At 47.1% G+C, this 26,404-nt stretch overlaps 1 protein-coding gene across 1 annotated transcript in view; it reads left to right on the top strand.

Moving 5' to 3' along the window:
* Positions 1 to 1,956: 1,956 nt before the first annotated feature.
* Positions 1,957 to 26,404, top strand: part of DLGAP3 (DLG associated protein 3) — a 33,748-nt gene continuing 9,300 nt past the window's right edge. The window contains exons 1-7 of the mRNA XM_087820833.1: positions 1,957 to 2,021; positions 3,474 to 4,631; positions 8,676 to 8,881; positions 9,209 to 9,281; positions 18,596 to 18,809; positions 19,061 to 19,374; positions 19,744 to 19,829. Coding sequence (XP_087676959.1) covers positions 3,525 to 4,631; positions 8,676 to 8,881; positions 9,209 to 9,281; positions 18,596 to 18,809; positions 19,061 to 19,374; positions 19,744 to 19,829 — 2,000 coding nt within the window. The 5' untranslated portion in view covers positions 1,957 to 2,021; positions 3,474 to 3,524. The remainder of the gene's footprint in view (positions 2,022 to 3,473; positions 4,632 to 8,675; positions 8,882 to 9,208; positions 9,282 to 18,595; positions 18,810 to 19,060; positions 19,375 to 19,743; positions 19,830 to 26,404) is intronic.

The following is a 26,404-nucleotide window of genomic DNA, read 5'->3' as shown; positions in this document are numbered from 1 at the left end:
CTCCAGCATCATGGTTGTTTTCAAGCCAAGAAGGAAGGGGGGAGAATGGTACTAGCAAGCTTCACCTTTTTTTTTTTATTACAAAGGCAAAATTGTTCTTAGAAACCCTCATTCAATTTTTATATACATTTCATTAGCCAAAAGTGAATCATGTGTTCTCTAGTTCCAAGGGAGGCTGGGAAAGGGGAAAGGAAATTGAGAATGAATTTTAGCTAGTCAGCTAACAATGATTTGGTGGATATTAAAATAAGTGGGCAGATCTATTGTTAGGAAGCAAAATCCAGAGGACTTGGTGATGGATCGAATTATTAGTCTCCTCTTTGTTTTTCCTTCTTATTAATTATGTTCAGTAATAAGATGGCATTAGGAGGAATGTGATCGTAAAACATAATACAAAGGAGAAAGCCTGTATAATTAAATCGATATCAATTAAATCTTTTGTGTGTATGTGTTAATCACCACACAAAGATATCTTTTCCATTGAATTTTAGAAAGAGTGGAAGGGATGGGTGGAGGAGAGGGTGAGCGAGCGAGCAAGAAACATCAATGTGAGAGAGACACATTGATCGGTTGCCTCATGCATGCACCCCAACCAGGGCTGGGGATCGAACCTGCAACCCAGGTATGTGCCCTTGACCAGGAATCGAACCTGCAATGGGCCCACGCTGTAGCCACGGAGCCACACCGGCCAGGGCTCTTCCACTACTATTAATCATGCCCACAAAGCTCGCTCTTCTTCCTGATATCCCTGTGCCTAATAATGGCATCATTAGTCTTCCAGTCACTTGCTGCTGCAAAATTTAAAATCGTCTTCCTTTCTGACTCTCTCTCTCCCACCTCTTGAAAGTATTTGCCGAACCTTGAACATCTGCTGGAACTCTCCTACCCCACCCCTCAGAATTCCTTATTTGCCCACCTCTTCTGCCTTTGTGCCTGCTGTTTCCGCCTCTTCTGCCTTTGTGCCTGCTGTCCCCCCTCCTTTGTCTGTGGAACACACAGCCATCTGAGACTAAAGCTGGGAGAACCATCTTGTTCCCAGCTCAAACACACACTCCTCTGGGAAGTCTTCCTCAGTTTCCCTCTATTGCGTTCGGTCTCGCTCTAATCTGAACTAGCCTAACATCGTGGTACCTCTTTCCAGCACAGTCATTTATTCATCTACACAGTGAACGTTTATTAAGGACCTGCTCTGGCCAGAACCCTGAGTTAGGTGCTCGAGATCCAGAGATAAATAGGGTTTGGTTCCTGCCCTGCAGAAGACCACATTCTGGTTGGGGAGACAGAAGCGGAAGCAGACAGTTTCAATACAGTATGATAGCTGCTTTCATGGGAGAAACCAGGGTGTTATAAAAGCCCAGTAGAGAGGCATAACCCAGAATAAGAGTGCAGAAAGTCTTTGAGAGAAGGCGGGGCTTAATATGAGCAAGTGGGAGAGGGGAAGGGTTGGGGTAGGGAGATGGATGAGAGGAGATTCTAGAAGGAGATCCTGTGTAAAAATACAGGGACCTAGAATACCCCTGTTATGTAAGAGGTTGCTCCCCTGTTAGACTGTGAGCCCCTCGATGACAGGGATCACACTTACATCACCTCTATACACTTCTCAGAATCTTGTTTATGGTAGCTGCTGGACAAATTTTTGTGGAATGGAATCATATTTGAGGGCAATGATTTGAGCCAAATGCAGTGGCTCAGCACCATGGACAGATCACCAAGACACCTGCAGTTGGAGGTAGTCCAACCTGTACGCTCATTTCCATGTATTTGCATAATGAAGCCAACCTCATTTCCCTAGGGGTCCAAAGGCTCTGCATCATGAAGGATACAATCAGTCCTGGTGTGGGGGGTTGGGAAGGGAAATGGTCAAGGCCAGAAGCTGGTTCTCTGAGGACTCTGGGAGAATCTCTGCCCTTTGCTCTTCACCGTTTTCTCTTTCATCAGGAGCCAGTGGTCCTGAGCCTTCTGAAGTTAGGATTCTGCCTGGTGGTGAGGATCCTGACACCAAGGATGGGACACCCAGGATGGTGAGTGGTAGGAGAGCCTGGGAGATGGGGATTAGTTTGAGGTTCTCGAGTCAGAATAACTTGGATATGAATTTTGATTTAAGGTGACTCACCCACTCACTGGCTTTGTGACTGTACCTTTGGAGCTCAGTTTCCTCCTGAGTAAAGGTGGATAATATCTACATAGAGGAGGTCAATGGGATTAGAGAGTATTAGTTATGCACGGTACCTGGCACATAGCAAGTGCTTGGGAAACAGTAGGAGATGTGCCGTGAGCAGGATCTGGAGGAAGCCTGAAACGTGGTGGGTACTGGGAGGTGGTGGTGGGGAGCAAGGGAAGATGAGTCTTAAAGGGGCTGTTGTGTGGATTCTTTGATGCTGTCATCCCCTCCTAGTCAGCAGATGGCCCAGGAGCCTGGTCTGGGGTGAGGGAGGGCACCGTCTGCCAGCATCTCAGTCCCTGTACCTCCTGCCGTCACCCCCTCCTGCCAAAGCTCCTGTCCTGGCAGCTCTGGAGTCCCGATTGGAGGCAGTTCTTGCTGAGAGCTGACCTCTCTGTCCTGTAGCCTTGACAAGCCTGCGATGGGGGCCAGGGGCACTGCTTTCAACGTTCTCTCTCCATCACCTCCCTGCCCTGGGAGCCCACTGATCCTGGGAGGAGGAACTCCTGGGTTCCAATCCCATTGTAGGATTCAGGTGTTGCCTCTTATAGCCAGCGTTCCTCCCAGTTATGGTTTCTCCTCCCTTCACGATTTCCCTTTAGTGGAATGGGGGTGGCAGGTGGGGGTAACACGCAAAAGGGGAAGTTTCACGGGGGAGAGTTTGAAATCCGGAAGAGGAAAGGAGTCGTTTCAGGCTATTCCTTCCTACCCCGGTGGTAGGGAGAGGGGGAATGGGCCTGCAGCCAGATGGGAGGAACGGGATGTGGAGGGAAGGGGAGGGGTTTCCCTGCATAATCAAGCTGGATATTTACATTTGGGTCTGTGTTCTGTTTGGTTATTGCTGTTGGGCATCGTGACCCTGGGGCCTGGCTCTTCACAGCAGTGCAAGTGGGTAGGGATGGGTCAGGTGTGGCTCTGGATTAATTTGCCTCAAGTCAGCTTGTTAAAAGCCAGTTCACCTAATGAGGGGTTTCTTTGACTATTTTGTACATCTGCTTAGGTATCCTTTTATTTCTGCTAACCCTGGGATTTTTTTAAAAACCCATTTGGCTGAGGGCATTTCCTCTCGTGAAGAAGTATTTATCAGATTTGCAGCATTTGATGAATGACAGTATTATTTTGTGCCCTTGCTAGTGTCTTTGTCTAGCATGGCTCTTTTAAGGACTTGAAGCCCATTTGTGGAACGATAGTATAATTAATCACCATAAATTGATATGCATTACCAAAGGGATACCAGAATATCTAATAAAAGATAGTTTTAGGTATAGTGGCCTTTTGTTCAATCTGAATCCATTTTCTCCCTGTTTCCCAGGAGGTTCCTGGGGCCTGGCCCCCAACACTATGAAGAGCCCTTGCTGAGGCCATGAGGGGTTACCATGGCGACCGAGGCAGCCATCCCCGCCCAGCCCGCTTTGCTGACCAGCAGCATATGGACGTGGGCCCAGCTGCCAGGGCCCCGTACCTGCTGGGCTCCGGGGAGGCCTTCTCCACCGAGCCCCGCTTCTGTGCCCCAAGAGCTGGCCTGGGACACCTTTCTCCAGAAGGGCCCCTGAGCCTGAGTGAGGGGCCATCGGTAGGCCCTGAGGGAGGGCCAGGGGGGACTGGAGTTGGGGGGGGTAGCAGCACCTTCCCCAGGATGTACCCCGGCCAGGGCCCCTTCGACACCTGTGAAGACTGTGTGGGCCACCCACAGGGCAAGGGTGCCCCCCGCCTGCCTCCTACACTCCTGGACCAGTTTGAAAAGCAGTTGCCAGTTCAACAGGATGGCTTCCACACGCTACCATACCAGCGAGGTCCAGCGGGGCCCGGGCCCGGGCCTGGGCCGGGGTCTGGCTCTGCCCCGGAGGCCCGCAGTGAGAGCCCCAGCCGCATCCGGCACCTGGTTCACTCCGTGCAGAAGCTCTTTGCCAAGTCCCACTCTCTGGAGGCCCCGGGGAAGCGGGACTATAACGGGCCCAAGGCTGATGGAAGAGGTGGCTCTGGGGGAGACAGCTACCCTGGCGCAGGCTCCGGAGGCCCCCACACCTCCCACCACCACCATCACCATCACCACCACCACCACCACCAGTCCCGGCATGGCAAGAGGAGCAAGAGCAAGGACCGCAAGGGGGATGGGCGGCACCAGGCCAAGGCCGCTGGCTGGTGGAGCTCTGATGACAACTTGGACAGTGATAGTGGCTTCCTGGCGGGTGGGCGGCCTCCTGGGGAGCCAGGTGGTCCCTTCTGCTTGGAGGCTCCAGATGGGTCCTACCGGGACTTGAGCTTCAAGGGGCGCTCGGGCGGGTCAGAAGGCCGCTGTCTTGCCTGCACTGGCATGTCCATGTCACTGGATGGACAATCGGTCAAGCGAAGTGCCTGGCATACCATGATGGTCAGCCAGGGCCGGGATGGATACCCAGGGGCCGGGCCAGGCAAGGGGCTCCTGGGTCCAGAGGCCAAGGCCAAAACCAGGACTTATCACTATCTGCAGGTGAGGTTCTGGTGGGGGTGGGGAACAGGGTCGTCAGCCTTCATAGTGTCGTCACCCAGTAAGCTATGCAGAAGGTTGGATGGGAGCCAGCTGTTCCCATGATAGAGGGTCTGGATGCAGGGAGGCTCTGCCCTGCTTCATTCTGTAAGACCTTGAGCCCCTTTTGGGACCTCAGTTTCCCCATTTGTGCAATGAAGGGCCCCTTCTGTTCTGACATTGTGTGTTGGTGCCAAGAAGGCCTCCCCTTGGCCTGCTGTTTTGGACGAGCTGTGCTGGCCTCTGTCTTGTGAAGTTGGAGGCAGAATGCGGTTGAGGGTAGGCAGTGGGCAGGAAGTGTGGTGCTCCCCGGCTGTAGCTACCCTTGAGTTTGGAGGTCAGCAATTGGAAAGCAGCTCTCCTGCCCCCAGGCCTTCTCCAGACCTCTTTCTTCTCAAATCTAGGTGGTCCAGATATTGTTTGAATATGAAGGTTGGTTTGGGAATGCGCCTCTGCTGGCGTTTGTCATCCTGGGGTGCCTGTGGCGGGACACCTTTGAGGCTGTGGAAGAGCCTGGGAACCTGTCCCCTGGGTTTTCCTAGGCTGAGGGACACGCTGAAGCCTGAGCCAGGACAGGGCTTCCTGGGATCGGATGGTGCAGCTGATAGCTGGCATGTTGTCCCCAACCTGTCTCACCACGTCCATGGTCTCTGCAGATGAGCTAGAAGCTCTGACTGATTCTCCTCATGGAGGCTTCACCCATCCCAGCTGTCCGCTCCATCTTCTTACTGAGATGGGTCAGGGGCTCGTCTCACCATCAACCTTCCTCTTCTCTTGTCTCAGGCACCGCTCCCGCACCCCCTGAGATGTTTTAGAGGGAAAAGTCAATACAAATTCTAGAAGTCCAGCAGACTTAGGGTTACCCCCCAAACCCACATTCCACAGAGCTAATCCACAGTCATTCATTCAGTGGGTATCTCCCGGGTGCGGTGGATATAAAGATGAAGACACAAATGCTGCTTGTGAGGAGCTCAGTTTAGAGGTGGGACAGAGAAGGAGGCAGGAAGACCACAGTGCGCTAAGGCTGCGATGGGAGAGTGCGGTGGGCACCACGGGATCAGAGGCGCCTGTCGCCTACCCCGGGATGATGGTGGTCAGAGCAGCTTCTGGGAAGAAAGTCCCCTGAACTGAATCTCAGTGCAGAAGTGGATTGAGGTTGTTCCAGGAAGAAGCCACAGCGTGTTCAAAGGTATGGGAATCGAGCTTGCGCGTGTCTTTTGGGTGTCACTGGTCTTACTGGTAAGTTGTTCACATGTTAGGGCTCTTCTGGGTGGGGGACTCACAAAAGCTCCAGGGAACAGATGGATCACAGTGGAAGCAGGAAGGGGTGGGAGCAGGAGGGGAGGTTGGAGACTGCTGGGATTCAGGACTTTTGGGTTGACCTTGGATTGCCCCCTCCCTGGGTGGAGAGCTTCTCTAAGCTGCAATTGAAGGGCCCAACAAAAAGGGTGCGGAGAGAGTACTGACCCTTCCCCCATAACCGAGCCCTCGTCCTTTCTGGAGCCTCGCCTCCACTCCGCTGCTCCCTGCTGCTACTCCAGGGCTGCCCTGACCTCCCTGGGGGCTTCCTTGTTAATATGCACCTCACAGTGTCCTGCAGAGGAGGCAGGAGCTCCGCAGTGGCTACGGAGTGGGAACCCTGCAGTGTGGCAGAGCTCGCCCTGGCTGTCCCATCTGCTAGCCTGCCGCTCTCTGCCTGCCTGTGGCTCATAGAATATGGGGAAGGGGAATGATCCATCAGGGTCTGGGGTTCTAAGGCATCTTAAGAGGGAGGTCTGAGCCCATTTGGGGGAGAACAAGGGGCTGCAAGGACCCTCCAGACAGCCTGGGGCTCCCCTGGCACGAGAGCAGAGGAAGCTGACCCCATCAGACTAAGTGTCTTTGTTGGATCCCCAACTCTTTTATTGAGACCCTGTACCTCTCACTGGTCCCCAGCTCTCCCTCAACCCTGGTTCTCCCTGTGGGTTCCTTCATGGGGCCCCATCCCATCCCTGGGTCCCTGTGTGCCCACTGATGTCTGTTTCCTCACCACCTCACCAGTCTCATCCCCACATTCTCTCCCCCCCCCCGAACCCTGAGCCCTCTCAGACCTCCAGTCCCACCCCAATTTAACCTGCTCTTTATAATGGGTGTTTTAAATCTTACCTCCCACCCCAGCCCTCTCCCCCACACCTTCATTCACACTCACTCCTTACAGTGTAAGCTAACCGGCGTGGACACCCTCACTTTTCTGTCAGCTCACTCATGTAGATCCCCAGCCATCCTCACCCCTTCCATTTTGGCTCAGGAGATGCCAGGACCCCCCATCCCAGGCTGATACCTCTAGCAGGGCTTAAACCCGGCCCCCTTCGTCCCTGAACTGTCTGTACCCCTCCCTCCCCACATTTAAAGACTATCTTTACGGGCTTTTTCGCTCATCCTGAAAACATGCCCAAGTCTCTCATCCTAAAAAAAAAAAATCCTCAACCTTATTCCCCCTCCCATCTCCTATTTTTCCTTTACATCCAAGTTCTTAGGCCACAGACCCACTTCACTTCCTTTCACCCTCCCCTTTGCTACAGGCTGACTTCCACACCCCATCCTCTAAAGTGTCCTGGCAGAGGTCTCTTGAGAGCCTTCCGATGCTTATAATAATTATAGTCAACGTTCAGTGAGCTCTTTCTATGCGCTGGCACTCTATACTGGCTCACCAACCCTGTGATGTCCACGTAATTATCACCAATTCACAGATGAGGAAACTGAGGCTTAGAGATTCATCGTTTTGCTCAAATTCACTTAGCTAGCAAGTCATGGGGCCAGAATTTGAACATAGATCTAACTTCTGAGCTTGAGTTACTAACCTCTGAATGCACATGACATTTGACATTATCAACTCCTTTTATTCTTGAAATGTCTCCTGTTTCCATGACATGTCATTCTCTTGACTCCCCTCCTACCCCCTCTGCCCACTCCTTCTCAGGTGACTCCATAGGCTTCTCTTCCTTTCTTTACAGTCCCTTTTAAATGTCAGTGGATTCCTCCCCAGCTCTTTCTCTGCCTCCCCCCCCCCCCCCGGGCCCTTTCATTCACTCCTGTGGATTCAGCTGCTGCCCATGACTCCCACATGTCTGCCTCCAGCCCAGATCTCTCCACTGAACTGCAGAACCAAACATCCAACCACCTGCTCGACAGTCCTCTGCCGAACTCAACATGCTCAACCCTGAGCTATCACCGTCCCCACACCTGTTTCTCTGGGATTCTGTGGCTCAGTGAGCTACAGCACCATCCCCCAGGTCCTCAGCAGCAGCCTCCCAGTCAACCTCGACTCTTCCCTGCCCCCTCACCCCCCACACCTAATCAGCCTCACTGATGCTCCTTAACACCTCTCATTTCCATCTCTTCCCCCTCAGTGTCACTGTCTTAATTTAGGCCTTTGCATCTCTTGCCTGGAGAGCAGGATCAGCCTCCCCATCGGGTGGTCTCCTGCCACCTTAGCCCCTGCCCTCCCCTGGCCCTCCACCATCCATCCTCTGTTTAGACTGTTAGAATGCTCTTTCTGAAACACAAATCTGATGTCACTCCCCTGTCTAAAACCCTCTATGGCTCCTTGCAGAAGAAAGGGAGGAGAGATGGAGGTTTTGGGATACAAGCAGCTTATGAGGGTGAGGGACAAGGGAGGGTAAAAGGTAACTGAGGTCAGGCCATACTTCACCGCCGGGGATGGGTTGACACAGGCCACTTTGACCTCTGATCTTTGACATTTTGGCACCTAGCATGTCACCACCCACCTAACTCTCTAGGTTGACTTCAATTAAGTAGCGCAAGGGCCATGCAGGATGGTGAGGCATCTCCCGTAAGGGAGGGTGTGGCCCGGCCAGGCGACCTGCCTCCTGCTCCCAGCCTGTAAGCTCCGGAGTGTGACCTGCCCGGGTCAGGATAGTGCGCTCCCACTGGCAGTGGGGAAGGAGGCCCCAGGCCTGCAGGTTAAGTAGGGACGTGTCTGAGAGACAGAGGCCCCTGTCCCTGCAGGTGCCGCAAGATGATTGGGGGGGTTACCCCACTGGGGGCAAAGACGGGGAGATCCCCTGCCGCAGGATGCGGAGCGGCAGCTACATCAAAGCCATGGGGGATGAGGAGAGCGGGGACTCCGACGGCAGCCCCAAGACGTCTCCCAAAGCGATGGCCCGGCGCTTCACTTCCCGCCGCTCCTCCAGCGTGGACCAGGCCCGCATCAAGTAAGGACTGGGGGGGCGGGGGGGGCGGGGGGGGCGGGAGGAGGGCCTGATGCTGGGTCCCTGCAGATGTGTGTAGAGTGAGTGCCAGTCCGTTCCCTGCTTAAGGTTCAACTGGGGAGTATGCTCCATGTAAAGAAGGGGTCACTCTGTTAGCTCCTGAGTGCCTCTTTGGGGGAGTCCCTTTACCTTTACCCAGGAGTCTTCTGTGGGATCTCTGTCTGGGGGCTTCTGAGGGGTAGAGTCCGCTCAGGGCCCCCAGTGCTCTCATGCTCCCCCGTGCCTCCTCACTGACCCCCATTCTGAATCTGGAATTTTGACCTTTCCCAGCTGCTGCGTCCCACCCCGGATCCATCCCCGGAGCTCCATCCCTGGCTACAGCCGTTCCCTCACCACCGGACAGGTAGGGAGAGGCCCAGCATGCCCGAAGGAAAGGGTGGGAAGGAGATTCAGTCCCATGCTCAGTGTAGGCCTTACAATCAAAGGCCTGGCCAGGGAGGGAGTGCAGGTCTGATTCTGGGGGAGCTGGGAAGCCTGCCTTGGGCCTCCTGGAACTGACTTGGATTGGAGATCTCAGAGTCATATCCTTAGAAACCAAGTGTCCTGAAAGTGATGAGCATGTAAGGGCATCCTCAGACCTCTCACTTCCCCAATCCTGACCTGGCCTGATTGCTCCCAGCCCACCCCACGCAAAAGGCAGGATTGATTATACAGACGGGACAGGCAGAGCTGCAGTCTCAGGTGATCTGGGCCTCTTTCCCCACCACCTCCACCTGTGGGACCACCAGCATGACATCTCTCAATGCCTCTGTTTTTTTCATCTTTAAAATGACAATAGTAGTGGTATTTATCTCACAGGGGTTTTGTGAGCATTCAGTGAGAAAATGTATGTAAACACAAGGTACCTGGCCTCAAATTGCTATTTTATAATTTTGAGTTCCATATCTAAGTGTAGACTTTCCCTTAACTAAAGGGAAGCAAGTAGGTTTAGTAATTAAATGCATGAGATGGGGTTGAATTCCAGCTCTGCTACTTACCAGCTGAGTGACCTGGGGCAAGCTACTTGACTTTTTTGAGCCCCACTTTTTCTATTTAAAAATAGGCATCATAATAGTGTTCTTGGCACATAGCCAGCAGTCCATAAAGGTTAGCTATTTTTACTGTTTGCTGGGGAAAAAAGCAATGCAAAAGGCTGTCCACTTTGGCTCCTGTTGTTGGCTGCTGCAGTCTCTCAGCATTTCTTTGTTACATTTCCTGAATCAGGGAATCTGATTGCCACAGCCACCTTTTCCCCTCAGACCAGCCTCTGCTGCTAAAGCCACTAGTTAACACGCAGTTCCTGTTTTACCTGACCCAGCAGCAACATCTAACACAGCTGATGACTCTTTCCTTCCTGAGACACCTTACTCAGTTGGCTCTGAGGACACCACACCTTTTAGGTTCCTCTAGGTTCTCTTTCTGGCTGCTTATTAACTCAGTCTGTGCCTGAAACTCTCCAGGACCTGAACATTGGAGTTTTTCGGGGCTTAATTCCTGGATTTCTCTCTACACTTACTTCCTAGGTGAGCTCATTTCTTTGAGGCTCATGGCTTTAATGATTATCTAGAGCCCGATAACTCCCAAATGTATATTTCCAGCCCAAATCCGCCCATAAGTGCCAGGCATGTATATCTAATGGTATATTAAAATCTCACTTGGATGTTTAGTAGACATCTCAAACTTAAGATGTCTGGAAGTAAACCTTCGCTCCAAATCCCTCGCTTCACCCAGTGTCTTCTCTGTTTCAGGTAATGGCAACTTTATCCTTCCAGGAACTCGGGTCTAACAGCTTGAGTCAGTCTTGACTCCCTTCTCTCTCTCCCATCCCACATCCCGTCCTCCAGCAAATCCTGTTGGGCCCCCCTTCAGCGTGCATCCGGGACCCCACCGCCCCTCACTATCTCCACTGCCACCACTCCAGGCCAGGCCACCGTGTTCATTTGTCTGTCCTGTTGCACTGCCTTCTAGTTGGTCTTCTGCTCTTGCTCTTGTTCACTCAAAACCCTCACCTTACTTGGAGGAAAATTCACGGACTTTACTATGATACATAAGGCCCTGCAAAATCTGGTCCTTGCTACCTCCGAGTCCCTCTCCTCACACTGTTCCCTCCCCTCACCCTCTCCAGCCGTACTGGTCCCCTTGCTGCTCCCGACACCACAAATACGCTCCAGTCTTAGGGCCTTTGCATCTGCTGCTCCCTCTGCCTGGATCTCTCCTTCCCAGACACTCTCACGGATCCCTCCTTCAGTTCTTTCAAGTCTTTCCCCAAACGTTGTAAAATTTAAATTTTGGTCCTTTCTTCTCCCAGCATTTTCTATTTCTCTTCTCTGTTTTTTCTTTTTCTTTTCTTCTCCTCAGCACTTTGCGCATTCATTGCTTATTTCTCCTGGGAGGTATAGCTTATAATCTTTGCTTTACAGAACAGGAAACAGGTCTAACACACTAGAGATGTCATTCTATTATCTATAATAATGTAATACTTTTTGCCCTTAAGTCTATGTTTTGATTTAATATTTTCACAGAACATCTTTCAAAAAATTTTTTCCCATGTTTTACATATATCTTTTGTAAATAGTTTATAGCTAGATTTTATTTTATATACATTCTGACGATTTCTTGAATATATAGTATATAGTATATAGTATATTTATATTTATTGTGATTTACTGATATGCTTGGATTCCTTCCTTCCTTCCTTCCTTCCTTCCTTCCTTCCTTCCTTCCTTCCTTCCTTCCTTCCTTCCTTCCTCCCTCCCTCCCTCCCTCCCTCCCTCCCTCCCTCCCTCCCTCCCTCCCTCCCTCCTTCCTTCCTTCCTTCCTTCCTTTTATCCTTAGTGAAGGATATTTTTTCCATTGCTTTTCAGAGAGAGTGGAGGAGGGGGAGAGAGAGAGAAACATGGATGTGAGAGAGACACATCGATTGGTTGCCTCCTGCATGTGGCCCAACCAGGGCCAGGGATTGAGCCTGCACCCAAGGTACATGCCCTTGGCTGGAATCGAACCTGGGAGCCTTCAGTCCGAAGGCCGACACTCTAACCACTGAGCCAAACCAGCTAGGGCTGGATTTATTTCTGTTATCTTACCTTGTGCTTTCTATTTATCCGGCTGTTTTGGCTGATGCTTCTCTACTCTGCTGCCTTCTTTTGGGTCAATTGAGTTTCCTTCATTTCTCTCCCCACTAAATATCACACTGGCTGGGCAGTTATTATTCCATTTTCATCCTTTATGGTTACTCTTATAATTCAGTGTGCATATTTGAATGAGCAAAGTCTGAAGTTGACAATCTTTTACCCTTCTCCTGAACAATGAAAAGACCTTAGGACACTTGAATTTTGATCTCCCCTTCCCTTCTTACACTGCTTGTTGCCCAGTATTTAAGTTCTACCTTCTTTTTACTTCTGCAAATTAGTCTTTAATATTGTTGTTACATTTTACACTCTTAGTAGTTGACCATATATACTTACATCTTTAACTCACCCCCATTTCATTCCTTCCTTTTTTTCTTTTTTAAAAATCCTCACCTGAGGATATGTTTTATTGATTTAGAGAAAGAGGAAGATGTTGGGGGGAGAGCGAAACATTGATGTGAGAGAGAAACATTGATCAGTTTCCTCCTGTACACACCCCGACTGTGGATTGAACTCACAACGTAGGTATGTGCCCTGACCAGGAATCAAACCTGCAACCTTTTGGTGTGTGGGATCATGCTCCAACTAACTGAGCCACCTGGTCAGGGCCATTCCTTCCTTTTAAAGTCTATTCTTTGTAATTTTTTCAGTGAATGTTAGTAGTAAACTAAACATAATCTAGTTTATTATAGAATTCTAGATCTACATTTATTTTCTCAGTGTTTTGAAGATATCCCTTTGTCATCTGTCTTCTGTTGTTGCTGTTGAGAAGTCTGCTATTAATCTAATTGCCTTTGTAGGTAATTTTCATTTCTCTCTGATTGCTTTTGAAATCTTGTCTTTGATTTTGGTGTTTTGAAGTTTCACTATGATGTGTATCTGTGTGTTCCCTAATACGAAGATTCATGTCTGTCATCAAGTCTGGAAAATTCTCTCATGGTTCCTGTTTGCTGGTACATCTTTCTTCATCCTTTTACTTTCAGCCTACTTGCTTTTATATTCAGTGTGACAGTCCTTGCCTTTTGAATGGGCTTGTCTTGTCCATTCACACTTAATGTGATCATTGATATAACTGGATTGTGTCATGTAATATTTGTTCCTCTGTTCTTCTTTTACTGTCTTCTTTTGCATTAAATAAATAAGTACTTTTAGCACACCATTTTAATTTCTTTATTGTTAATTCCTTTTACAACATTACTCAGATTATTGGTGGCTGTGCTGGGAATTACAATGTGTATCTTAACTTATTAAATCTAATTAATTCTGGTAAAATATAGAAGCACTCTTCCAATATGTCTCCTTCTTCTCTCCTCTCTTTGTGCTGTTATTGTTATATACATTATTTGTATACATGTTAGAAACCCAGCAATTATTAGAAATTAATGATGGTATCATAAATTGCCTTGTACAATCTTATTTTTTTAAAGAAGTGAGAAAAATATATTTATAGAGTCTTTTATATTTATTCACATATTTACTATTTTTGGTGCTGTTCATTTCCTCTTGTGATTTTGAGTTACCATTGGGCGTTGCTCCTTTTAGCCTGAAGAACTTGCATTAGTATTTCTTGTAAGATAGGTCTGCTGCCAATAAATTCTTCAGTCTATATTTATTTGGAAATGTAGTTTTACTTCATTTAAAAAAAAATTTTTTTTATTGATTTCAGAGAAAGGAAAGGAGAGGGAGAGAGAGAGATAGAAACATCAATGATGACAGAGTCATTGATCGGAGGCCTCCCGCATGCCCCTGACTGGGGATGGGGCCCGCAACCCGGGCATGTGCCCTGACCAGGAATCAAACCCCGATCGCCTGGATCCTAGGTTGATACTCAACCGCTGAGCCACGCCTGGCTGAACTTACTTCATTTTTTGAAAGATAGTTTGCTGGATATAGAATTCCTGTTGACAGGTTTTTTTTTTTTTAGCACTTTGAATATATCATTCTACTGCCTTTAAGTCATCGCTTCTGATGAAAAGCCAGTTGTTAATCATGTTGTTTTTCTGTATGTGATGAATTGTTTCCTCTTGCTGCTATTAATGTCTTCAACTTTCAACATTTTGACTGTAATGTGTCTGGATGTAGATCTCTTTATGTTTAACCCACTTTGGATTCATTGAGCTTCTTTAATCTGTAGATTAATGTTTTTCATCAAATTTGGAAAGTTTAGGGCCATTATTTCTTCAAATATTTTTTCTTTACCTTTCTATCTCTCTTCTTCTGAAGTTTCCATTACATGTATACTGGAATACTTGATATTGTCCCATAGATCTTTGAGGCTCTGTTCATTTCTAGTCTTTTTCCTCTCCATTCTTCAGATTGGATAATTTATACTGATCTAGCTTCAAGTTTACTGATTATATCTTATTCTGAGCCCTTCTAGTGAATTATTTCAATTATTGTACTTTTCAGCTTCTGAATTTTCATTTGGTTCTTTTTAAAAAATAATTTCTATCTTTTTGTTACGATTTTCTGTTCATTAAGTCATTGTTGCAATGATTTCTTTTAAATCTTCAAACATGATTTTCTTTACTTATTTGAACATATTTATAATAGCTGCTTTGTAGCCTTTGATAAATCAAACATTTGGGAACATTTGCATTTTCTTATTTATTTGAATGTTTCATTTTCATTTTTGTTGTTGAATACTGAACATTTTAGGTAATATATCTGTATTCTTATTTTACCTTGAAGGTTGTTATTGTTTTGTCTGTTTGTTAATCTCAGGACTAAATCTGTGAAATCCATCTTCCCTGCCAAATGCAGACTCTGATGTCTCCACCCATTTTTTTTTCTTTCTTGTTTTTATTCTGTCATGCCTGAAGTCAAAAGTCTAGAAATTTCTCAACCACCATCATTATCTCTTCAAGTATTACTTCTTCCACATTCTATCTAGTCTCTCCTCTGAAACTCCTATTAGTTGTACGGGGGACCTTCTTATTCATTCCTCCATGTGTCTTAACCTCTCCTTCATTTTTTCCATCTCTTTGCCTCTCTATGCTCCCTTCTGGTAAGTTTCTCAGATATATCTTCTGGTTCACTAATATTCTCTTCACTTGTGTCTCATCTACTATTTAACTCATTCTTGTTCCAGGACGATTTTATGTTACTTTTTAATTTAGGTGGGTCTGGCAGAATCCTCTGTCTGCATGAAGATTAGCTTGTGGATACAAATTCTTAGAAGATTTGCTTCCTTTCCCTTCCCCACAGTGCCTAGACTTATAGACTAGCTTCCTTATCATCAATCTGTGCTAATAATATTTTTCCCTAGTCTACCTTTTCACCAAAGGTCTCCCTTTTCCTACTTTTATGCAGGTGCTCATTCCAATTCTGTGCTTCATGTGGGCCTCAAACCTTACAGCTCCCCGTAAAATGTTAAAACCTAAGCCCTTGGGTTACTGAGACCAGCAACCCCTCCCTTCACTTTCCACCTCCACTGGGCTGTTTGCAGCATTGACTCACACAGTTATTATTCTGATTTTCCAGTTTCCTCTTTGCTTTTGTCCCCTGGGGACTTATCTTGCTTTCTTATGAGCTCAGCTATGCATATAAAGCAACATTATATTTTATCCGGTGTTTTAGAGTGTTTTGAAATGGGAGGATTTTTAAGGTTATCTAAACTAAATGACATATATAAAGTATACAGCATGTTGCCTAGCCCCCAGTTGGACCCACCAACTCTACCATGGGCAATTTTCAATTAGTCCCAAACAAATATTTTCTTCTAAATCTTCCACACCCTTGGAAATATTTATTGAGTCTGAGTCTGGTTTGGAGAAAGGTTCAGGTTCTTATTTCCCAAGAGGTTTCTTGGATTCTTCTGAAAGTGGGAGCTGGGGAGCAGGGTGGAAGGCAGTTCAGGAATAATAGGAGAATTCACAGTATAATGTTGCAATTTCATAATCATAATACAGTCAAGATCAACTCAGGTGCAATATTCCTCTGTGAGTCTGTATGATTCTGTATTTCTCTTGGGTCCTGGTCTCCTGTTCAACCCCAGAAACTCCTCTTGGCTTGTAGAGATGGGAAGTGTGTGGCCCCAGAGAGCTTCTCACCCTCTGTCTCTCTTTGCCTTGCATAGAGTTCATTGTGGGGATAACATATGGTTGGGATTTCAAGACCTCCAGAACCCCTGGGAAAGAAAGGTCTCTGAGAGGCATTTCCACTGTGATTTAAGAACCTCGTGCTACTAATAATAGTAGCTGATGTTCACTGAGCATCTGCTTTGTGCCAGGTATTATGCCTAGTGCTTGACATACAGAAGAGGGCTGGTGATACAGAGATAAGCTGCAGAGTGGGCGTTCTTCCGTCCCTGGCATCCTGAATTGAGACCAGATTGCTCTCTGCTGGGGTTAGGTCAGCTCTTCTATGCTCCACGAGAGACCCTCTGGGCCCAATTAGTTCTAGTGGGGGAGTATCCTGAACCTGGCTTAGAAGTAGCAGGAGTTAGATCAGCTCCTGAGCTTCAGGAAATACCCTGCTGCTGCTGGTCCTTGGTACCCCAGAGGCCCATAGATAGGAAACTAAGAAGGAGACTTATAAGAGTTGTGGTGAAGCCACAACTGCCACAGGAGTCAGGCTTATGCCAATCAAATGTGGATGAACTTAATTTCCACAGGATCTTGGATTAATTTTTCCATGATCTATGACTTCTGCACACTTGTAATAAAGTTCCTTTAGAAAAAGCTGCCAAAAGAAGTCCAGACAGTCCTTTTTTAAATTACTGGCCCCACATTGGAACCACTGAGTCTGAATCTCCAGCAAATTTGGCTCCGGGCTTCAAAGCAGCCAAAGCAAAGAGAGGCATATAGTTAAAGAGCCCTGGGGTCAGATTCTTGAGGTGGGGCCTGAGTTAATATCAGATTAACAAGTTCCCTAGGAGATTCTGATGCTCAGTAAGCCTGGCATGAAAGCCAAGAAACCTGGCATACAAGCTGGGCATCTTTAGATAATTCATCTACCCTCTCAGGGCCTTAGTTTGCCCATTAGTAGAATGGGATGAAAATTCCTCCTCAATTTGATGTAGCATCTCATGATATAATATTATGCTTTTGAAGCTAAGTTATGGAAACACTGAGCTGCATTTTACACATGGATCAAGCCACTCCTTTGGGCCTCTGTGGACTGCACATAAATATGATGCCATGAGTCTTTCCTGGGAGACGTTACAAGATGCAGCCATGGGATACTTGCTGTCACATTTACCATGTGGATGCTACTGACGCCCTTGTCCATGACTTCATTCTTTGGCCTCTACACACTCACTCATGGGGGAATTCCTCTTGGGCTCAGTGACAGGAAGAGTTGTGGTTCTCATGAGCGCTGGCCTGTGTTTAGTCCCTGAGACCTACACATGCCGCTGACTGAGTTGCTTACTATGTGCCAGTATCTGCACGAAGTGCCTCTCAGGTTTTTGTTGTGTTTTCCTTTTACTCCTTCAAATAGACCATGGAGATGGTACCGTTATCATTCCCATTGGACAGATGATTAAGCTGAGGCCCCAAAACTTTTACGCAACTTTCTTAGGCCACACTGCTAAGAAGTAGCGGAGCCAGCACTTGAGTTCAGGTGGTCTCACTTCACAGCCTGTGTGGGCAACCCGTAGGCTATACTCCTCGATGCTTTGGCTGCTCTGAAGCTCGGGGTCAGATGTGCACCCATCCTGTGCTCTGGGTAGAGCTTACCCCTGGGCCACCTTCCTTTCCTACCTTCATTTTTGCCTTTGCGCCAGTTTGCTCATGTAACACAAATGAAGCTGCAGCCTCCATGGTATATTTAGTCCTAGTGCAGTGTTGTGTGACATGGTTCTGTGAACAAAATCTTTGTTTTGCTTTTTTCTTAGTTGCTTGAATTTTTTTTTAACACTATGGATTCTGCACCACAAAATATCAGAAACAAAAACAAGAACCTTATCCAGCACTGAACTTTCCTTTGAGGCGGAAGGCAGGGAAGGAACCCTTGGGCCAAACCAGAGCCTTAGTTGGTGGGCAGAAGGTGGGGGGAGGCCTGGAACACTTGAAGGTTAATAACTTTTGCTCCATCCCATAATGGTGAATTTCTGTCCTGCCGCATGGTATATATCTCTATAAGTTGCTTTCCGTCAGTTTTACGATCTAGTGGATCATAAGTAGTGAAATAAAAGCTGGCCTTCCCTGCAGCCCCCTACCCCCATACTGGGCAGGAGGGTGGCTGTCAAGCCCCTGTTCCTCTCCCTCAGGGTCAGGTGAGGGAAGCGTGAGGGGCTGGGCCTCGGTGGGGAGGAAGATGGGTGGTCTGGAGGCTGAGGTACAGCCACACACCTGGGAGAGGCATAGATGGGGCGGAGGGAGGAGTATTTAGAGGAGAGACCGGACCCTCAAGGCATTTCGGGGAGCAGCACAGGACAGAGGTGCCTTCATCCTCCTTTGCAGAGTGACGGCTTCTTTTAGTCCAAATGCGGAGGAATTGCACAGAGACCTCTGCAGATCTAGACATACTCCTACGCAGAGTGCCTCAGAGACACCCCCCACCCCACCCAGCACCCCAGTAACTATCCTCTCGCCCTCGCCCCCAGCTCAGCGAGGAGCTGAACCAGCAACTGGAGGCTGTGTGCGGGTCTGTGTTTGGGGAGCTCGAATCCCAAGCCGTGGACGCCCTGGACCTGCCCGGCTGTTTCCGCATGCGGAGCCACAGCTACCTCCGGGCCATCCAGGCCGGCTGCTCTCAAGACGACGACTGCCTGCCCCTCCTCGCTGCCCCTGCCTCTGTCTCAGGGAGGCCCGGCTCCTGTGAGTACCACTAGTTTGCCCCCAGCCCGACCCTCGCTTGGAGAGCGCCCCCTAGGTTCTGGTTCCGGCCGCTGCCACCGCTGTGCTGTGTGACCTTGGGCAGATCGCTTGCCCCTCTGGGCTGGATGAGAACAACCCTTGGCTCCGTAGGGGGCAGCCCGTGGAGACCGAGGCATCCCGTGGGGATGTGGGGTGGCACTTGCCGGGACCCGTTTCTCACCCTCCGCGCCTCTCTGCGTCCCCGGCCGCAGCCTTCAACTTCAGAAAGGCCCCGCCGCCCATCCCGCCGGGAAGCCAGGCCCCGCCCCGCATCTCCATCACCGCCCAGAGCAGCACCGACTCCGCCCACGAGAGCTTCACGGCCGCCGAGGGCCCCGCCCGGCGCTGCAGCTCCGCCGACGGGCTGGACGGCCCCGCCCTGGGCGCGCGCACCCTGGAGCTGGCGCCGGTGCCGCCCCGGGCCAGCCCCAAGCCCCCCACACTCATCATCAAGACCATCCCCGGCAGGGAGGAGCTGCGGAGCCTGGCGCGGCAGCGGAAGTGGCGGCCGTCCATCGGGGTGCAGGTGAGGAAGGGCGCCCCTGGGGAGCGGCGGAGTGGGGCCTCGGGGCGCCTGGACGCGTAGGCCTTGGCTTCCTCCGATCCGCAGGTAGCCCCTGTGCCTGGCCGTGGACTGGCCTGCTCCAGCTATTCCCAGCCCGCTCCCTTGTCCCGCTTTCTGGCACCATCACCCCCCCTGGCGAGTGGAGAGTGGTCCCCAGAATTTGCCACCTTAATGCCCCTGACTTCCTGAGCCTCTCATCTTGCCCTGGCAAGTTGTCCTTGCAGGACCTGCCGGCTGGCTTGGGGCTCAGACACTGCTGGTCTTTCTCGCTGGGGAAGGGCTTGCGCCCTGGGTCTAGCCCCGCCGCTGACTCCCCAACCCTGCCGCCAGGTGGAGACGATCTCAGACTCGGACACGGAGAACAGAAGTCGCAGAGAGTTCCACTCCATAGGCGTGCAGGTGGAAGAAGACAAGAGGTAGGGCCGAGCGGGCCTCTCACCTTCCTTGGGGGACGAGAGGAGAGGGGACTGCACATGGACGTCCCTGGCCTGGTCTCCCCGGGCACCTTCCCTGCCTGGCTTAGACCAAGCGCTTTTATCCGGGAGGAGTGAGAGCAGCCAGTGAGGCTATCCACAGAAACGGGCACTCATCAAATCTAAAGTGAGCTCCTTGTCCCCATGCCTGTCCCAGGTGGCCTGAGGTGGACAGGGGCTATACAGAGGTTGAGGGGAGGGAGAGGTAACAGGTAGGTGCTGAGCAGGTCTCCAACAATTGTCCTTTACAGGGGATAAGAGGATTTTGCCCATCCCTTGTTCCTTCCTGTGGTATACAAGTATGTGAGCTCAAAGGAAAACAAATAAATAAGAGGATGGGCTCTCAGGGGCCCCTGGCACATATAGTACTCCTCCTCACTTGGCTCACACAGCATTTAACCAATTGGGGGTACCTATTGTATGCCTGAGTCAGTTGTGTACCGGAGATGGTAGAATTACCAGGAGCCAGCATTCTGGCATTAGGTGGCCTCAGAAACATTGCTTCCTTAATTTCTAATGGAAGAATTAGCATTGTGAGCTCTGGAGGGAGTACTGGGAGAAGTCCCTCTGTTGTTGAGTTCCTGTGGGAAGATGCTTTCTCTGATGACCATGTGGCAGTGCCCATGTGGCCCATCTGCCCTTTGGGCTGCAATGCCACCAGGCCAGTGGCCCTAAGTATGGTGTCTTGGAACCTGTGTGGGGCTGGCTGTGAGATTTGCATGGTAACCTGTGTTGGTTAGGCCATACCCACTGGAGGAATAAAACTAGAGTCCCAGTAGCAATTCCTTGCAGCTCTGTTCCCAGTTGCCTCCCCTAGAGTTCCCCCAACTATATCTGAGAGCTGTCTTGTGTGTGTGCCTGATCTGATCTACTTGGGGTTCCTCTGGGATTCACCGTTTTTCTCCACCCTACTCCAGTTCTCCCTGCAGCTCCACATGCTCCTGAGGCTGTAAATGCCTCCATCAAGGGTGGCAAAAATTTGCTTTTTTTGCCCCCATCACTCCTGAAAGCTGCTGTCCTCCAAACTCTTAATATTCTATAAAGATCACAGAAAAGTAGCACTTTATGGCCAACCCAATTCCTCAAGTTCATGACTCGAGTTTCTTGAGAGGTGGGTTAGGAGTTATGGATGGATGCGGCTCTGTGTTCAGCACGCGGCCCGTCCCCCTACTCTAATGCTGCCCCGTGGATCATAAACCAAGCCCATGTATCTCATCCAGATACATGGGGTCCCCTTATTCCTCCTAACGAGCCTAAATCCTGGGAAGAGTAGAGTAGGCATTCTACCGAGACTCCAGCTAAATCAGCAAACTCTGTCATTCATTCACTGAGTCATTCATTCAGAAAATACTTAGTAAGCATCTGTTATATGACAGCTCCTGTTAAATGCTCAGGGAAACATCAAAGACATGACTCTTGCCCTCATAGAAGTTATGTGTGGCCTAGAGGGGAATAAATCATCCATGAATAGAAATATGATTACTCATTACAGCATAATATGTACTGGGGTATTATTACACATTATGATTGGAATATGAAAGAAAAAACAGGAGCTAAGAAAGAAGGGAGCTTATTTAGGTTAAGCAGGTGACATTTAAACTGAGGCTTGAGGATTGACTAGGAACACTCAGGTGATGATGGGGGGTTGGAGGGGGTACAGTCTTTCCAGGAAGAGGGAATAGCATATGTGAAGGTGCTGGGGCAGGAAAGAGTTTGACCTGCATCAGGAATTGAAAGAAGGTTTATGTGGCTGGTGTGGAATGGGATGGGACAGTGGCAGGGGCCAGGTCATGCCGAGCATGGGCATGGTAAAGAAGTAGAGTTTAATTGTAACTAATGAGTAGCCATTAAAAGGTTAAAGGAGCATGACATGATCTAATTTATGTTTATAAAAAATCACTAGCTGCTGGGTGGAGAATGATTCTGAGACAAGTAATAGTGGATATGGGGAGGAAAGGTGATGGACTTTTGCATTATGGAAGATCTTGTGTTGTGGATCTTTTTTTTCTATTGTATTTTATAATTGGGCACTGCTGGTGTTATGGGGACACTGTTGAGTTTTATATATTGATTTTATATTTAGCAACTTTGCTACTCTCTTTTATTAGGACTCATAGTTTATTTGAAAATCATAATGGGTTTTCTATATAGTCAGTTATCTTTTTCCTGCAAATGAGAACATTTGTTTAAATCTGTTTCTTTTAATTTCTTTTTTTTCTTTTTTCTTTTTTGGTAATATTCCTTTGAATGGGACTTCTAGTTCACTGTTGAGTGTACCACACTTGTCCCAATCCTGATGTTAGTGGATGGATATCTTCTCAATTTCCGCTCATAAGTATGATGATGTTTGCTACAGATTTTGATGAATACTATTTATCAGGTTGAGGAAACTCCCTTCTATTCCTAGTTGGCTAAGAGTTTTCATTTTTATTTTCTAAAGATAGAAAATGAGAGTGGAATTTTACTGAATGCTTTTTTCAGAGTCTACTTAGATGACCATAGATTTTTCTCTTTTCATTTGTAATTTGGTGAATTATATTAATGGATTTTTCCGTGTTGACTCACTCTTTCATTCCTTTGATAAACCCTGCTTGATACGATTATCAGTTGCAATTAAGTTTGGCTGTGAGTAATGGGGCCTCAATGGTGTCTTAATGTTTTTCCCTCTCATTTAAAACAAAACAAAAAAAGCCTGGATATAGAAGTGAAGTGTCAGGCCCGAGGCTCCTTCTATCTTACTGCATTTCCACCCTTTGTGTAACATCTCATATCCGAGGAGCTGAAGGTCAAGCTCTAGCCCTCTTGTCTGCATTCTGAGCAGTAGAAGGGAAAAGAGAGAAGGAGGGATGCAGCTCTTTCTTTTAAAAAATATTTCCTGACAGTTACACATACACACTTTCACCTGTATCAAATTGGCTGAAGCCACATCACGTGGTGATATCTAGCTGCAAGGGAGGCTGTGGAATAGACAAAGAGAAGAATGGATATATTGAACTCTAGCAGTTTTGGTCACAGACTTGATGCATTATTTTTATACACCTTGATGGTTTTTTGAATAGTTGTGACTTAAGATTTTTATATTTATGTTCATGGGTGATACTGACCTACTATTTTGTTTTTATTGTTGTTAGTTCAGGTATTTAGGTTATGCTAGACTCCTAAAATGAGTTTGATAGCACTCTCTGTGTTCTGTTCTTTGGAACAATTTCTGTAAAGTAGGAATTATCTGTTCCTTAAGGGTTTGGTAAAGGTTGCCTATAAAACTGTCTCAGCCTGATGCCTTTTGGGGGTAGGTGCAACTTTTTGAACTACAGCTTCAGTTTCTTTAGTGGTTATTGATTTATTCTGGTTTCATTTTTCTTCTTGATTTAATTTTGGTGATTTATCTTTTTCTAAAACATAGACCAGTTTACAAAAATTGATACAATTTTAAAAGTTTTGGCACAAATATTCTGTTATAGTATTACAATTTTATAAACTTTTGTTGTATCTGTAGGTTATGCCTCTCTTCATTCCTTCTTCCCTTTCTTGATCAATCTTGCCTGTGGTTTGTATATTTTATCATTTAAATATTTTTTTAAAATTATATTTTACTAGTCTTTAAAAAACTAGCTTTTGGTGTTGGTGAGCACCTCTATTGTTTGTTTCTCTTTTATCATTAATATTTTCTTCCATCTACTACTTTTGTGTTATTATATTCTTTCTTCTAACATCTTTGCCTTTTTTGCAACCTCTTGAACACAGTTTCTTATTTTCTAACATGTGCTTTTAAGACTATAAATTCCCTTATAACTAAACTGCTATAGCTACTTCTCATAAGTTTTGAAGTGCACTGTTTTCATTGTTTAGTTTGAGATGGTTTGTAACTTTCAGCACAGTTTCTTTTTTAACCCATGAATTATTTAGAATATATATATTTTTTAGGTTTCAAATGTATTTTTGGGGGGAGGGGTCTACCTTTTCACTGTTGATTTCTAAATTTGCTACATTGTGGTCATAGTATGCCTTCTGTATGATATTTATTCCTTAGAGTTTGTCGAGGCTTCCTCCCTCTTATACACATATAATATATATGATCAGACATATACATTATATTTTTCAAGTGTTTACCTTTGATTTTTTTTGCATGTTTGATCTACCATTTCTGAGAAAGGTGTGTTAAAATGTCTCACCATGATTGTGGATTCGTCATTTTCCCTGGCAATTTTATTAAATTTTTTTAGTTTGATAAAGTACTATTAAGAAGTATTCAGACTTATGATTGTATCTTCTTGGTAGGTTGGCCCTTTTATCATTAAATAGGCTGCTTTTCATCTTTACTAATGATTTTTCCTGGAATTCTGTTTTTCCTGATTTTATTGCTATGGCTGCTTTCTTTTCCAGTTTACCTTTCCACCTTTTATTTTCAGCCTTCCCATATCCTCCTGTTTAGATGTGTTGCTTGTAAGCAGTATGGAGCTAGAGTTTAGTAGACATATTTCATCCACTTATATGTATTTTGGTTACTGATTTATTTGGATTTATTTCTGTCATCTCTTTAAAAATTTTCTATTTGATATGCTTTTCTTTGCTGTGCTCCTCCCCTACTTTTCTGCCTTCTATTGAACTGATCAAATTTATTTTACATCTCTTTTTTCCCTCCACTGGTTTGGAAATACATTTTAATAGTTTTCTCAAATTTTTAACAAATATAATTTTATATTTTTCTAATAAAGCCTAAAATTAGTCATTATTTCTATCCTTCTTAGGTACAAAACAAGTACCTTTGAGCACCTTAATTCCTTCTTAACTCCCTCTTCCCATCTTCATTGTTATATTTATGTAGTATTTTGATTATACCTCTTTAAAAAACTCTTCTAACTCAGTTGTTTTTATATCTTTTATGGTTTAATAGTTTAGTGTTACAAACATATTTTAACAATTTATGTGTTCACTACTGTTTGTTACTGCCCACTCCTTCCCATGGGCTCAATTTCCTTTCTGCCGAAGTACTTCATGAGCTTGAGACCAGTTTTAGAGTTAATATCTCAGCTTGAGATTTCTGTATTTCGCTGGTAGTACTCATTTGGACCCCACACCCACACAAAAAGCAGCCTTAACGTTTTGTTTTTTCAACATCTTACTTCCTGGCCACTTTCCTGAATCATGACATGAATACTCAAGTCCAAGTTTGTAAATGAAACGACCCTTCTTGACTGCTGGCTTTATGCATGGGGTCTCCTTCCAGCTCCCCAGATGCATGGGTTTGGGGTCTCTCCTCTTTTCCTCCCTGGATGTTACCATCTAGCCTCTAGCATATGTCTGGCCTGATATTCCTGTGGCTCATTTGGCTTAGATTCCCTCTCACTACTCCTGTTTTGAATTTCCTTTTTGTTTCTGGTACCTGAAAATTTTTCTTTTTCAGGCTTGGCATTATAGCAAATCCACCATTTTCACTTTATTTTAGCCAGCATTTCTATATGTATAAGGGACGGGTGGGAGCTTCCTAAGTTGATTCAGTCTAAAATATTGATCAGTTGTCTGAACTAGGCTGGTAGCAGCAGATACAGAGAGAAGTGGACCAATTTGAGAAGCATTTGGAGTGAAGTCAGGGAGTGAAGGCAGGGACAGGCAGACAATGAGGTCTTCCTTGGTCTTGTTTAGGTGCTCAAGGAGGTCTTGGTGGGGTGGGCTGGTGAGATGATGTTGGGTAAATGTCTAAAGAACTGAGTTACTTGGGGCAGGTGATCGCATTAGAAATTCAGAGGGGGTGACAGGTGGGAGAGAAGAAATCTGGCACATCTTTCTGGCCAGGCTCCCTTGCTTGTCCGCTGAAGGCATCCTTAGTTATACACCTGCACTGTCCTTTCTATCCCTTATGTCCCTGGCACTTTCAGTCTGACTTACCACACACCATGTCCCAACTGGTACATAAAAGTGAGCCATGAATGCCAGCAGCCTTTCTAGGCAAATATCCAGGACTAACCCCCCACCTGCTGCCACCCCGTTTTCTTGGACTCTCTTGTCCTTGCTCTTGCCTCACTGTTCCCGGTATCTCTCTATATATACCTTGGTTTTAAAACTTGCCAGGGAGGAAAGATCTCTCTTTTCTGCCTTTTAGGGTGTTCCTTGCTAACCTATTGGGTGAGGAGTTCAGATTTATTGCCTTTGATACCTGGGAGTCGTGTGTGGGTCCTTCCAGTTGCCCATCACCAGTGGTGACTTGGCTTAGAAATACACAGGGTAGGGAGTTGGTGCCCCTTCGATTCCATCTCCACTGCACCCCCTCCCAAGATTCATTGGTCCACAAATATTTATTGTATCCCTATTAGTTGTCAATTACTCTGCTGGGCACTGAGGATACGAAGGTGAGCAGAACCAGACATAGCCCCTGCCCTGTGAAGCTTATGGCCACGTTCATCTAAGGACCTCATAAATGAAGTAGAGTAACAGCTGTGAAAGGTGCCAAGGAAGAGAGGTGTGTACGCTGTGAGAGTGCACAATAGGGGGCTCTCACCCACCAGAGGGGTGGCTTCTCT

This window comes from Miniopterus natalensis, chromosome 9 (genome assembly GCF_054644295.1).
Source record: "Miniopterus natalensis isolate mMinNat1 chromosome 9, mMinNat1.hap1, whole genome shotgun sequence".
In the NCBI taxonomy this organism is placed as follows: domain Eukaryota; kingdom Metazoa; phylum Chordata; class Mammalia; order Chiroptera; family Miniopteridae; genus Miniopterus; species Miniopterus natalensis.
The sequence above is the reverse complement of the archived record's forward strand: the minus strand, read 5'-3'. Positions and strand labels throughout refer to the sequence as shown.